The 14,749-nt window shown below is 40.1% G+C and overlaps 2 protein-coding genes across 2 annotated transcripts in view; one reads left to right on the top strand and one right to left on the bottom strand.

Moving 5' to 3' along the window:
- Window positions 1-9,620, bottom strand: part of mrpl13 (mitochondrial ribosomal protein L13) — a 10,391-nt gene extending 771 nt beyond the window's left edge. Inside the window, exons 1-6 of the mRNA XM_019872995.1 lie at window positions 9,494-9,620; window positions 8,516-8,639; window positions 7,763-7,856; window positions 7,121-7,181; window positions 6,219-6,305; window positions 3,948-4,069 (exon numbers count right to left, since the gene is read on the bottom strand). Coding sequence (XP_019728554.1) covers window positions 3,948-4,069; window positions 6,219-6,305; window positions 7,121-7,181; window positions 7,763-7,856; window positions 8,516-8,639; window positions 9,494-9,520 — 515 coding nt within the window. The 5' untranslated portion in view covers window positions 9,521-9,620. The remainder of the gene's footprint in view (window positions 1-3,947; window positions 4,070-6,218; window positions 6,306-7,120; window positions 7,182-7,762; window positions 7,857-8,515; window positions 8,640-9,493) is intronic.
- Window positions 9,621-9,798: 178 nt separating this feature from the next.
- On the top strand, window positions 9,799-13,516 carry dscc1 (DNA replication and sister chromatid cohesion 1). Its single transcript, XM_019872996.1, has 9 exons — window positions 9,799-10,160; window positions 10,249-10,417; window positions 11,168-11,302; window positions 11,475-11,565; window positions 11,674-11,812; window positions 12,039-12,091; window positions 12,166-12,320; window positions 12,401-12,549; window positions 13,134-13,516. Exons 1-9 carry the CDS (start codon window positions 9,991-9,993, stop codon window positions 13,243-13,245), a joined length of 1,173 nt encoding a protein of 390 aa, XP_019728555.1. The 5' UTR covers window positions 9,799-9,990; the 3' UTR covers window positions 13,246-13,516.
- Window positions 13,517-14,749: the final 1,233 nt, after the last annotated feature.

Here is a 14,749-nt window from a genome sequence, read left to right as displayed (position 1 = left end):
CGAAACTATCTCGTGGCCCGGGTAACAAATCTGCCCCAACAGGCCAATTATGAAAGCAGACCAATTAAAGCCCAACCTGTGTGCTCTTTAATGCCTTTCAAGCTGTCAGCCCGTTCCCAACCGCGCGCACACACACACACACACACACACACACACACACACACACACACACACACACACACACACACACACACACACACACACACACACACAGAGTAAAATGAGTGGAAAAGACAGAGTGAATATTAACAAGGCGAAGGCCCCTCTCTTGAGCAAAGCAGTTTTAACTTGACCTTGACGACCGCACCGCGGCGACACTAATTGGCTGAAGGCTCGACCAGTTAACACGACCAGGGTCTCTTTCATTTATTACCACACGCACACACATGGACACTGAGCAGAGGCCGACCGGGCAGGGCTTGCGCATTGTGCACTCATTCATCTCTCAGCTCAGCATGCAATTGTTGACCTGAGATGTTGAAACAACTATTTATGGTTCAGCACCTGTCAAAGTTTTTCAACATGAGACTCAAATTGCCAATTTCTTCCCCGGGATGTCAGCAAGTATACAGAGCTGCAAATTAATGTTGAATAACAACAGCCACTATTTTATTTCAACGATCATGATTTCAAAAAGTCCTCATGTGTCTGCTTGATAAATCAGGAAACATGCTTACAGCATTTTAGCCGTTTGGGCTTCTCACCCCGTATTTTGGAAAGCTTCTTCATGTGCACTTTAAAAGGTCAACTTGAGACGTTAAAGAGAAGCACAGACCCTACACAAATCATACAGTTTTATTTTTTCCTTCAAGTAAATCTGACACTTATCATATGGCTGCAATCAATCTCGTTTTCTGCCCTTCACAGAAAATGAGGGAGCCGTTCTGAATTTTGCCAACGTTATAAAAGGGTTAATTTACATAAGTGCCTCTTGTCAAAGTACAAAAGTAAGGAGGGCTTCGGTGCTGGTCTAGGTTAGCATTAGCATACAACCGGCATACATGGGGTATTTGTGTGAAATGTCATGCGCCACACCACTGCTGAGAGACGAGTAGAATTTGGCTGAGAGTGAACATTTTTTAATCATTATGGACACTCGCTTTTAATGTTGGTGCGGTTGAATTGTTGACTACAGGCGTAAAAGTGGTTGCGACCACTGGATTAAAAAGAAAAAAAACAAAAAAAAAACGGTAATAAGGGAATAAACTGATTTTCACTGTGCAACATGTGAGGGTCCACTGCAAACACAAAATGAAGTTTTAAGTGATGGAACTGAAAGTGTTCAAGAAAGATGAACAAAAAGAAATGAAATCAATCATCCAATCTTTTTGGAGAAGATGGCATCTGCATAAAATACATGTTTTGCTTGATTTGACTTGTCCCAAGTACATGACAATGGGACGTGGTATGTTTCTTTATATATAAGGCTAGCGCCAATATCAGCACGCTGAAGTCAAATGACCGCTTACCCAAGGAAATGCAACATTTTGACATCGGCGATATGACATGACTCCTTCTTGTGACTGGCTCCAAGTCATTCCTTTGATCAAGCAAAAAAGATCTGTTCTCCTCGCTCCAGTTATACATAGTGGTGCTGGTTTGCCCCTAGCTCTCAGACACCCCTTTTTTTTAAACTAAATATAGCAACAAAGTTGTTAAGTTGGCAAGGGTGATAAGCCACTTGCTTTTGTTGCATGCCGAGGTCATCAAGGTAGCGAAAGCTGTACTCTACATTTGCATGTGATAGAACCACGATACTAAATTGAGTGATTTCAACCAGAATGACAATTAGATGTTGAGCGCATTCTTTGCCTTTTGTACATTTTAATGGAATCATGTTAGACACCTTCTCAAACTATTTTCAATTCTGAAAAAAATGCCTAACCGGTCTCCTTTTTAATTCAGGCATTGTCAAGCCTTTACTTTTCATCAGCCTGGAGAGAGTGATTGAGTCCAGGCTACCGTGTTAACAAAAAAAAAAAAACAACAACTCTTGAGAGGTAGCAGCAGTGTGCTTAGAAGATGAGTTGGAATGGAAAAAGAACAAGCGGCAAGTTAATGAATCAGGAGGCTGGCCAATGACCCGACAGGAAGGGATGTTTCCTACGTGCGAGGCCACATGGTGACATGATTTTTCCCATGATGACAACCAACTCGGGCATCACTGTCATCATCCTGCAGAAATACTCTGACAAGCCATCAATATGATTATGCTGTCCCTCTGCCAAAAAAAGTAGGTTAGGTGAGACATTTTCAGCCTCTTCAAAGTTTGTCACAACACCTGTCTGAACAAGACCTGCAAAATAACAAGTGACATCCACTGAAAGCAAAGCCAGCACCCACCAGACAATACAAATGAAACTGAAGGTAGTCACAGAGTGCAACCGAACCAACAAAGACATAATAAACAAATGCAGCAAAGTTTTGCTACAAACACATTCCAGAGCAGCCTATGACTACAAGCATACAACCTACCGTATTTTCCGGACTATAAGTCGGAGTTTTTTTCATAGTTTGGCCGGGGGTGCGACTTATACTCTGGAGCGACTTATGTGAGAAATTATTAACACATGATTATGTCATTTCACGTTATTTTCACATTAAACCACAAGAGGGCGCTCTCGGCCTGTGTTGGTAAATCGACGATGAGTCTGACGTAAGCGACGTAGAAGAGGAAGTCGCGCATCATCTACCTCCCGAGTTGGGGGAGTTGTTTAAAAGTGACACCGAGGATGAAGATTTCATTGGATTTAGTGATTTGGAGTGAAACTGATAGTTTGGTAAACTTGTTAGCATGTTCTTTATGCTAGAGTTAGCTGAATAACTCTTAATATGTTACATCGTTACTGAGATTACCAGGCATGTCGGTCATGTAACGTTAGTATACCGTACACTTATTTAGTCTGTTGTTCTCTATTTTATGTTTATTTTAAATTGCCTTTCAAGATGACGTATGTTTTTGGTGTTGGATTTTATCAAATAAATTTTCCCCCAAAAATGCGACTTATACTCCAGTGCGACTTATATATGTTTTTTCCTTCTTAATTATGCTTTTTTTGGTTGGTGCGATTTATAATCCGGAGCGATGTATAATCCAAAAAATACGGTAATCAAGAATGGCTTTGGAAAGGCAGGCCAGAGCCCAGATCTATTCCAAGAAGCCTTCTTCACTGTCATACAGGTGTAAAAAGAGGTTCGACTCTCTGTAATAAAACTAAAGTCAAGCCACTCACCCTTTAAATGAATTCCTAACTAATGCATAATGGAGAGGGAGCAGTAAGGTGTTACTGGCCCTTAGAGGTATTTTATAAGTATTGCTATGATTAAATCCTTGTCATACTTAAATTGGATTCAGATGTTTATTGATTGTATTGACCATAACGCACTTTACAACTGCAATCACATCACAGCTGGTTCCTTTTCTGGTTCCTTGGTTATCATCGCTCTTCCTCATGTCCCTTTTTGCTAAAACTCTTCCTTTTGTGATGGCACCCAAAAACACACTTGCTCAGTCACACCATCAGAAACTCACTAAGCTGACGACAGGACGTCACGCATGATAATTGATGGTTTGACAACCCACGTTTTGTTTGACTTATAAGACAAATGGTGGTTGAACTTGTTGGACGTTTTGAGGCATTAAAATTCTGGGGTTCCACCGGATTTATCTATTTAGCCTTATTACGTTGCCACTAAAAGACTCTCTGGAGAGCCTGAGTTAGCTCCATTTCTTTATTACATGAGCAGCTGCAGCACTTTTATCCATCTGGAGCTTTCCCTAAACAGCAGCCAAGAGTTTGATAGCATCAACTGAAAAGGCCATCAACACCAACATCGGACCCCTTGTTGTGCTTAAAACACGACGCTGTTTTAGGGCCAATGTATTAGTCTGTCGGAGCATTCATGTCATGTTATATTCAAGCGCGCATGTGTGATTTTGCACATACGGTGTCCAGAGTCTGGGGAAGGCATCGATTTCCTCCTGTGTGTATTCGCTGAGCTTCTTGGGAATTTCTCTGGGCTGAGGCAGCTCCTCTGTCAGGTTGGCTCGGATGTCGTCGGGGAGCTCCTAGTAATGGACAGAGAACACGTGCGAGGTGGTGAGGAGAATGGTGATAAACGAAGGGATGTGGAGAAACAATGGCAATACACCGAAACGAAACACACTTTTATTTTATTTTATGGGGTGGTTTTTTTTTTTTTTTTTGGTGGGGCATAAATTTCAGCCTCACCCACCCACAACCGGTGAAGATCTGGAAACTAAAAAGTTAATAATTTTAGCTATAACACATTTTAAACTTATTACAACCAACCTACATTTACGATAGCACTGTTTTGAAGGTTTTTCTTAGTGCCTGCTCTCACATTTACTGTCAAGAAATCGAGGACTGCCATATAACGTGACTAGTTTAAAGAAATGAAAAGAAGACTCTTGATCGAGCAGCTGTCCACATAAGATGCTAAGTGTGCTTCAAGCTGTTTGTTACTCCCAGTGTTTCCCCAGTAAAATAAATATGGTGGGCTTGCCAGTGCCACCAAGGCAGACAACATGGCTAACATTGGCTCATTTTTGCTCTGACATTACGAAAAAAAAAAAAAAACGAAGTGGAGATAACGGGGAAGGAAGTATTCATTTTCTGAGAAATAAGTATGTTTAGTGTACTACATTGTGATTTTATGCAAAGAGTCAGTTGTTTATTTTCTTCTCGTTATATATTTTTTGCTGTAAAAGGACCCCGTGGACAATCTTTAGCGGGGTGCTCAAGTCTCGAGAACTGGAGGTTCTGTGCCTTGCTCATGAGCAACTCGCTAGTGCTCAGGGAGCAAACTGGCAGGTCTCCAATGAGAAACCCTAATTTCCACATGGATACGCCAATCAGTAAAACTTTTACTTTTTATGCACACCTCTGAGTCAAGTCCTTACCGAGTGAGCTATCGGTGCCTTTTAAACCTTTGAACGACCTTAAGGTATTAGTCTCCAAGGCCTCTCCAACAGCTTATTAATGACTCAAGGTGGGTGGAGATAAATATTCATTCAGGGCTCCAACAAAGCCAAAGACAAAAATTCCATGGCATCACATAGACACTTCACACGCCACTTGGGGTAACTGCTCGCATGCCCCACTATGAAACGTTTTTTTATAAGGCTAGTACATAAAAGACGCATACGATGCAGCAGGGGTGGGGCGAATGTTATAATAATGTGATCAAAATCAGCTGCCAAACCATCATAATAATAATAATAATAATAATAATAATACATTTTATTTATAAGCGCCTTTCAAAATACCCAAGGACACTTTACACTCAAAAGAGCAATAAAACCACAGATAAAATTATAAATAATAAAAGCGATCATAATGGGGTTGCCGTGAAAATTACATTTGTCCCAGCTACCCTGTCACTCTTTAATCTTTTCAAATATCTGACTGATCACGTCTGTCCGTCGTCATATCAAAGTTACAGCCGTAGATGTAAGCAAGGCCTAGTCATATGGCGCCACCTACTGCAGCCAGTGGATACTACAAGAACAAAAATAACGTTCCGAAAGGCTGTGGTAATTGAATGTGTAGCAAACAGGGCTATTGGGACAACACTGAAAAGAGAAATGCAATGACAATTATAGTCGAAACAATTAAAAACAATACCTTTGTAGTATGACAAATTATTAGTTTGAGATGTCTTAATATTATTGGGAAAAACTCACATTATTTCTAAGGATGCTTTGGAACCAATTGCAGTCCCACTACAAAATGCAAAACTAGCAAATAGTTTTGGAAAGATGCTGCTAGTCTGCTTCCTGACTACTGTTGAGGTGCTCTTGAGCAAGGCACCAACCCCACTTCACCCAGCTAAAGAGGTGCAGCATTGTTTTGGTCTTTTCATGTGGCCAACTCTTCTTGTGCACCTGCATGCACGGGATCGGGTTATCCGTGTGGTGTTGTGTGGTGTCGAACATAAAGGTTAAAGCAGAGCATGAGATGATATTCATCTTGAGAAATTTTGGTTTAAAAAGTCTAAATAAAGTTGTAAGAGAAAAGTGGTGATGCCAGTAAAGAAAAAAAAAATACAAATCGGTCAAAAGTCTACCTTTTCATAATGATCTGAAAATATGTCTTACCTTATTAAAATTTGATCAATTGTAAAAAAAAAAAAAAAATGTATTTAGCTTCTGACAGCAGACTTTAAGATGTGTTTAAGTGCTGATGTGTACGTACATCTTCGGGAAAGATGTGCAAGCGCTGCATCATGGTACGCCTGTGCAGATTCTTGGGCAGCATGCCGTTTACGGCTAACTTCACGATCTGTTGGGAGAAAAATGTGTAAACATTTTTTTGTTTTTCTCCATTAGACAAATCCAACAAAGAAAAATGTATAATATATAAATACATATACATATATATAGCAAATGTTTGCAAAACAAGCTGTTCAGGAATAACATGAGCATTGTTCATATGGAAAACTATTTGCAATACTTATTCAATCATTAAAAATTCATTTTACACATATTGCACTTATTATTATTATTATTATATTTTTACTATGTCCTGTTATAAAATTTAAATGCATTTGTTTAACATTATTTGGGAAAATGTACATTTGCACAACCACTACACACAATAATGAACAAAAATGTGAGAACAATAGAAGTGTTCTGGCTGGTCCATTCACATTATAAGCCATTAAAGAAGATCCGTGGTTGCCATTGCCACAACTAAGCTCCTCTTCTCCTTCTGAGAGGGGAGAGCACCATTCAATGCTTCTGAAGATGTTGGAGGCTAAAATTATGACATCACAAAAATCGACAGTAAAATGCTGACAGACGCTGTTCGACCTTCAAACTGCAGAGTTCAGCTGTAATGTATGCCACCCAACAGTCTGCTGCTCGTTATATGATTAAGTGTTAATGACTGGAAACATGAAACCATTCATACCAGTATGTGGAATTTCCCTTTGGGGTTTAATATGATTATCCATGAATCCGGCATACACTCAGGGTTGGTCACCTATATACTGCACAGTGTGCAACCTAATCAATATGCTAATCAAAAATAATAACTACGCGTGAACAGTGAAAAAATAGAAGGTGTGTGTATTGTCAGGTTCGTGTGGTGCTTACAGCTTTGGGGTCTTTTTGATGAAGCTGAGCAGCAGTGACTTGTTTGAAGCTCCCGGGATAGCTTTGAAAAAGACAACGAAAAGACATTCAGTAAGCAGTTTGTCGCTTTATGAGCTCTGAGAAACATGTTTGCTCCTTGCTTGTAAATGTTGCACACAACAGGAAACTGTTGTGAAACTCTTATCTTCTAGAGAAGTGTTTCCCGAATTTCATTATTGGAAAAACCTCATGGCACACCACCCCCCACAAATGTCACAAAAAGTATACAGTGGACCTCCGCTATTCTAATGAGGATATGGCCCGGGCCAGCCCACAAATGGTGAAAATCCGCATATAATTGATGCCCATTGAAATGTACTGGGGGAAAAATAAATAAATTCTTCAATAAAATGATGATTAACGTTCAATATGCGTTTTCAATATGCAGAAACGGAGGGAAAATGTACGTGTGTGTGCGTGGTACTGGGGGCATACAAACAAACAAAAAAGTAGACAGAATAATAAAAATACAATATCCAGAGTAAATAAATAATTTTCAGAGCAATTAATTTGATTTGGATAATTAGCATGGCACACTTGATGATCTCGGTGTTTGCATAATTTAGTGGACCTTTCTAAATGAGACGTTTGTCCTCCGCTCACCCAGTGTGTGATGAGTAGACTTTCTGTTCCCATTTGTTCCCAGAGAAGGCAATGTGTTTACTGTTTATTACCACGACATGGTCACCACAGTCACCTGCAAACAGAGGAGAGGGCACATTCCGGTCAAAGTTCAGCACAACAATATGTTGACGGGCACAAAAATAATACACATGTCATTTACTACTATCACCAAGGATACCCACCAGTCCATCCGTCCGTTTTGCTAAATTCATCCCTTTAAAGGTTGCGGAGCTGTTACCAAGCCCAGCTGTCTTTGGACAACATGCAGGGTACACACTACTCACGGTCTAATCACCAGTCAGTCATGGTGCACATACAGACAAACTCACCCAGATTCACAGCGATGGACATTTTGGAGTCTTCAATTAACCTAACATGCTCGTTTTTTGGAATGTGGGAGGATTGACCTGGAGAAACCCATGTAATCATGGAGAGAACATGGAAACCCCACACAGAAAGGTCGAAGTCAAGAATCAAACTCTAAACCCTTGACTGTGAGACGGGCTAGCCCAATGAGGATTCCAAACAGTTACCATTAAGGTTAACATTTATGTACGTGTTTATATGTGGAAAAAGAGACACTGAAAATAACTTTGACAACTTTGAAAAGGTGCTCCAGTATTTTTTTGGGTCATACTATTCTAAAACATAAACTTCATTTAATTTATGACCAAAAGAATTTGTAAATAAATCACAGGAATCCGTGCGTGCGTGTGTTGTGGAATAACTCACTGAGTGCATGGTAAATTGGTTTGTGTTTCCCTTGTAGCCTGACAGAACACATGGTGGCTATTTTCCCAGGAGGCTGCAATCTGGCGTCGATCAGGAACCACGAGCGAGCAAAGGTGGCCCATTGCTAAAAGATGGAGGGATAAATTGCAAGACTACATGTTGTTATCCCAAATGAAACCAGACCACTGTCATCTTTCAAAGACTTCATTGTGTGGCGAAACATAATTTTGAAGATTATTTATCTATTACATGAATTTAGTTGTGCAGATTAACTTCCTGTAACACAACCTACTTTATACTGACTGCATGAAGATCTGCCGTTGTCTCCCTGCATCAAGTTTTTGGGTGAAATGAATGTAATGCTTTGAAGATACCATACTGGACTACTTTATTGATATAAATTAATGAAATTATGAAGATGGTTTTCTGGAGGTCAGAATGTGTTGCGATGAACTATAAAAACACTTAATCGGAATCAACCATCTTTATTGTTTAATTTCACCACGAACGCTTTGTGGTCGGAACTGGGACAATCCGAGTGTGAGAAATCCGATTTGCACCCTTCGTCGAAGGCAGCATTATTATTTACGTGACAATTGACTAAACACATCATATCATTGTTAGTCCGTGGATTTTTATCTAATACTGCCGTAATTAAACGACTAGGTGACACAAAGTGTATATTGTCCAGAAATTAGGATTCCAATAGCATAAAATAATTTGAAACAACGATAAACCGATTACGTTTATAGTTTAGTTGATCATTAAATATAAATGCAAGAAACAAATAAACGGGACTACTAATGCTTAATCCCTCATGTATAAATAAAGTACATTCGTCGTATATCTACAATATTTATCTTCTACCTATCCAATAGGACCAGACATAGCCAGCAAGCTAAATGACATCGTGGGCTGTATATTAAATCGAACATTGGGAAAAGCAGTACACGGATATAAAATATGTAAAATCATTACCTGGGCAGATCGAGAGAAACTTGACATTTTGATAACACTATAAGATCATTTTCATATCGTTTTGACCCTCAACGTGAGTGAAGGCGCGTTATGGATATTTACTCGTGTCAAACGCAGTGTTGAAATAAAATGTTCCGCAGCCTATATGTGCACGACATTCTCCAAAAACGTAATGTTTTTTGTTTTTTTGAATGCATAATAATTAGATAGAGTAATTGTGTTCAAATTTCAGAAAAACGTCTTCAGCATCGAAGAAAGTTTTTGAAACGGTATCCCGTCTGAAGGAAAAGGGCAGTTTCTTTACGGGTTTATTTTGACATCACACATACTTCAGCTTCCTTCCTGCGTCAAAAAGAGGGCGCGTAACTCTGTTGAGAAGCCTACGCACCACTTCATTTTCTTACTCTCCAAAGCACCCATTCGAGGACCTTTTTCATTCGTTTCGTCTATATTCTCAAAATTTATTCTGGATTTTTCCAATTTACGGTCTGTTCAAAATGAGAGCTTTGGAGGAGGTTCGGGCCACGCTTGAGATCGCCAAGCTGAACGAGGAAGATCTGCAGAAAACGATTCACTGTCTGTCTCTGGGAGAGAACGTCTCGTCTGCAGACTACTGCCTGATGGAGCTGGACGACACACTGTGCAAACACATAGAAGCGGGTAACAGGTCTGAACCATATTTGAAATTTCTAGTTTAAACATGTAATATGTTTTGTAAGTGACAGTAGACCTGACAAGGATGTCCTCTTTGGCAGCCTGGTGATCAGAGGGGACAAAAATGAACATGCCGTGCTGTGTAGCGATGACAAAACTTACGATTTGAAGATCGCAGACACGTCCAACATGCTGCTCTTTCTGCCAGGATGCAAAACACCCGATCAGCTCACCAGCACACAGGAGAGCACACATCTCGTTCATGCTCAGGTTATGAGTTTCGAAATTCCATTGTATTTCCATCAGTGGTGAATCTTCAGGGTCATCAATGCCTACTCTGCGAACTTATATTTCTTGTTTTGTTTTTTTTTTTTGGTTTTTTTTGTTGTTGTTTTTCATGAAACTGACAAAATAGAATGTGTCTTGAGTGCACCGCTTCTCAGTGAATGTGGCCGTTAGATTTTTAACTGCCCGGGGCATTCAGAATAAGTATTGTTGTTCAATGTAACTCAAGCTACTGTATATTAGCAATGGGACGTTCTCTTAAAACTATCACATTTTAAATTTGCTTCCCTGGGCCAACTATCTGGCCCATAATAACATCAGCATTTTTCAGGCCAGATTGGTTGGCCAGAGCAAGCCGGGTTTGACTTGCAAAACACATGACTGTAATCCATTTAATAATCAGTATCCCTACTAAGTAGGATGTATTTTTTTCAATTATGTATGTGGCACAGAGTGTGCTGTTATATTGTGAGTTTTTAAAAAATACATTTTTGCTGATTTATATAATTGTGACATGACAGGGACAGTAACAGGAGGTGGATTAAGTCGGACAAATCCCCATTGGTACCAATGGCATACCCCGCCACTGATCTCTATTGCAATTAGAAGCAATAAAGTGGACAATTGCTGAATTGAAAATTAACTAGGAATTCAAATGTGGCATGGTTACAATATTCCTTGTACGAAGTAGTTTAAGTTAACGTTCGACTCAAGTCTGCTCTTCACTCTTTGCAGATCTGGGGCTTTTGCAACAGCTACTGGGAAGTGAGGAGACAGCGTCCCAAATTGAAGAAGCTGTTGAGAGTTTTAAGGGAGAATCCATATCTAGGACCTCCCTTAGCAGGGCAGCAAGAGAATGCTGAAAACACAGTAACATATTTTTCCTCCTTGAACTTGCTGCTACTTTATGGTTAATTAGTTACATCACAGGAACACACAATACACACTAGGATCGTATTTTTTTGATGGACTGTAAATATTTTAAGCACTGGTTATAAACCGACAATAACTGACTTGCAGTATGTGCATCCCTTTTCTGTAGTACACCATGGACGATCTGCTGGAGACGATTCAAGCCAGTGAAGACGAACTCAAGAACCACTTGAAGGCCGTCCACGCCTGTCAAATAAATGGTTAAGAGACACAATATTAACACACTGTTAATTGAAAAGCTCACTGCCAGTGTTCCTCAACACCGAACAATTTGAAAGACATTTGTTATACCGTGTGTGTTTCTTCAGGCTGCTGGCGTGTGCTCGACTCTGACTATGAGATGAAGTTGCTTGGTCATGTGACTCAGCTGGTGGACTCGGAGTCATGGTCTTGCAACAAGGTTCCACTTCAAACCAGTCTGGAGGAGTTGGGCCCACTTGAGCCCAGGTCAGTGTCAACCGTCACTCAACAACTCAACTTTATTTATATAGCACTTTCAAAACAACCATTGCTGCATACAAAGACCTGTATGTTAAGTAAAAATCAACCATATAAAAATAGCTAAACATAAAGACAATTGAGGCAATAAATTGATAGCAACATAAAAAGAGGGTACTGCGGCACATTAACAGATAAAAAAAAAAGACTTCCAGTGTCTTAATGTTGTTCACAGAGAGATGATTGAGCACTGTTTAAACTGCTATGGGACACGCTACACTGAAAATGGTGAGTGAAAACATTTTTTGCAATCTGTAGGAATTGCCAAGTAGAGTTTTACATATCCACTTGCCTCCAAACAGATGATGTGTTTTACGCGCTGGATGAGGCTAAAGTTTGTCGGGCCACTGCGCTCATGTTGCTGAAGAATGCCGTTAAGTTCAACCTGAGGGAATTTCAGGAGGTGTGGCAGCAGAGCGTACCAGATGGTATGAGCACCAGTCTGGACCAGCTCAAGGTTTGCATCTAATCGTCACATTTTCATTGCAAATCAGAAATCAATAGTAGAGCACAACGAGAATGTTGTACCTCCTCTAGAGTGTTGCCCTGGTGGACCGCACCTCCCGCCCTGAGACCATCTGTCTTCTGCAGGTCGAAGAGCTCCCAGAGGACACACTGGAGCGCTTTAATCATCTTTTCACACTGCGAGAGAAATGGACAGAAGAGGATATTACGCCATATATAGCGTGGGTATCATCTTTTTTTTTTTTTTTTAAATAACGCTATTTTAATTTTGACATTTAGAATCACTGCATTCATCCATTTTCCAAACCGCTTATACTCACAAGGGTTGCGGGGGACATTAAAATGTTCAATAAATGTATTTATCACTGAAGAGCAATGGACAACCAAAATGTTGTGGTATGCTGTGCTTTAGGCACCTACACGGCAATGCAACTGAACTTTCGCACAATCTACGGGTCTGATTTTGGGCGTCCGTGAACAACTTGTTTTGCTATGATTTGAAATTTGTATCTCAGATAAACATTGTCACAATGTCGTAAATGTAATGGACAATCATGTCCTGTGAGCTTTCAGAATTTATCTGAATACAATGTGGTTCTGTGGTAGTTGCTGCAAGCAACAGCATTGCGCTCCAACAAGAACGAGGAATAAAACTGCAGTGAAAGAAAGAGTTATAATCTCATAATTTATGGCAAAAAAAAAGCCGTTTTCTTTTATCTTTGTCATCAGTCAGTATTTGTTTTTATGTTCTTTATTTTTTTATTTAACTTGACCCCAAGTCATGTCTTCTCCTCCTGCTTTCCAGGGACCTTTGCCGAGAGAAACAAACCACGGGAGCACTGTTGACCAAATATGCTCGATCTTCAATGCAAAATGGCATCAAGGTGTTCAACTCCAGAAGGCCTATTGCAACTTGACATCATTCTCATGCCTTCCATCACATCTATGTTTAAAAGTGTTCATAATTATTGATCCTGAATTTTGGCATTTGCAAACTGTTGGGGTGTCTCCAGGTTTCTTGAATTTTAACTGTATAAATTCTTTGTAATACATTTTTGCCATTATGACTTGAGTGACTGTTATCTTTACCCCTCAAAATCAAGTGTAGACTTACTGGCTGCTATTTGGGTGACTGTCCACAAGGTGGAGACATGTAAAGAAAAATAAAAGTGTTGACTGTGTCTCGCAGTAGTTACCAGCAGGACCACGTGACTAGGCCGTGGCCCTGTTCTAGAAGTGACTCATGAGTGAAGACGTCATTTGCGCGGAATCATGGAACGTTGTAGAAGTGACAATTTGAAAGTCTTGACACTTGCAGAGATTTATTATAAAATTAGAGTAAGTGCCCTATGTATCTGTCATAGAGGATATGATCAACAATAACATAATTAAAGATACATTGTTATTTCACAAGTGTTTATCAAACCGTTAGCCCTTCACCTTAATCAGTACCCAGAAAGTAGCTTTCAGTTTCACAAAAGTCATTGAATCCTGTTGTACAATATTAATATACAGTATGCAGAATAGCACGTCCTCTGTAGGTTTTCAGCAGTATCACTTTAACATTAAACCTGTCAAGTTAAATTCTCAATAGCAATAGTTATCTGAATCAAATAAACTGGCACCAATGAGTAAAAAAAATATCAAACCATGAATGCATAAAATGTAAAATAAGTGAACCGGATTCAAGTAGACTATATGAATTGTTTTTGTGTGCATGCGGCTTACTGCAGCTCATGTCAGCACAGATGTGTGACTCATTGTGCTGAACCATCCAGTCTGTTTCCCAACTCACATAATCGTGTGCGTGTGTGTCTGAATCAGCGCATGAGTTCAGCAGACATTGACAAAAAGTGACTTAAGGCCTGCAACAAGTTACAACAACATCCAGTGCACACTCAGAGTTTCCAAAAGGACTTTTGTCTACACTGGTTGACATTACTGATGGGAATGATGACTTCGAAATAGATTGGGCAATTGTGTTTTATGCGGCCTTCCGTGGCAAACCAAAAATTTATCTGATTATGAATTCTTGGCAAACCTTTTTACATGCCGTTAAAGTCTCCATCTTTTATCATTCTGATCACATCATCAAGAGCTAATTTCACTTATCAGCGCTTTCATTGCACAAAATCATCCATCCATTTTCCGATCCACTTAATCCTCACAAGGGTCATGGGGCGTGCTGGAGCCTATCCCAGCTGTCTTCGGGCAGTAGGCGGGGGACACCCTGAACCTGTTGCCAGCCAATCACAGGGCACACATAGACGAACAACCATTCACGCTCACACTCACACCTCGGGACAATTTAGAGTGTTCCATTAGCTTGCCATGCATGCTTTTGGAATGTGGGATGGGGGGGTCGGAGTACCCGGAGAAAACCCATGCAGGCACGGGGAGAACATGCAAACTCCACACCGG

Source organism: Hippocampus comes, unplaced genomic scaffold (genome assembly GCF_001891065.2).
Source record: "Hippocampus comes isolate QL1 unplaced genomic scaffold, H_comes_QL1_v1.1 scaffold242, whole genome shotgun sequence".
In the NCBI taxonomy this organism is placed as follows: domain Eukaryota; kingdom Metazoa; phylum Chordata; class Actinopteri; order Syngnathiformes; family Syngnathidae; genus Hippocampus; species Hippocampus comes.
This window is presented reverse-complemented; position numbering and strand designations above follow the sequence as displayed.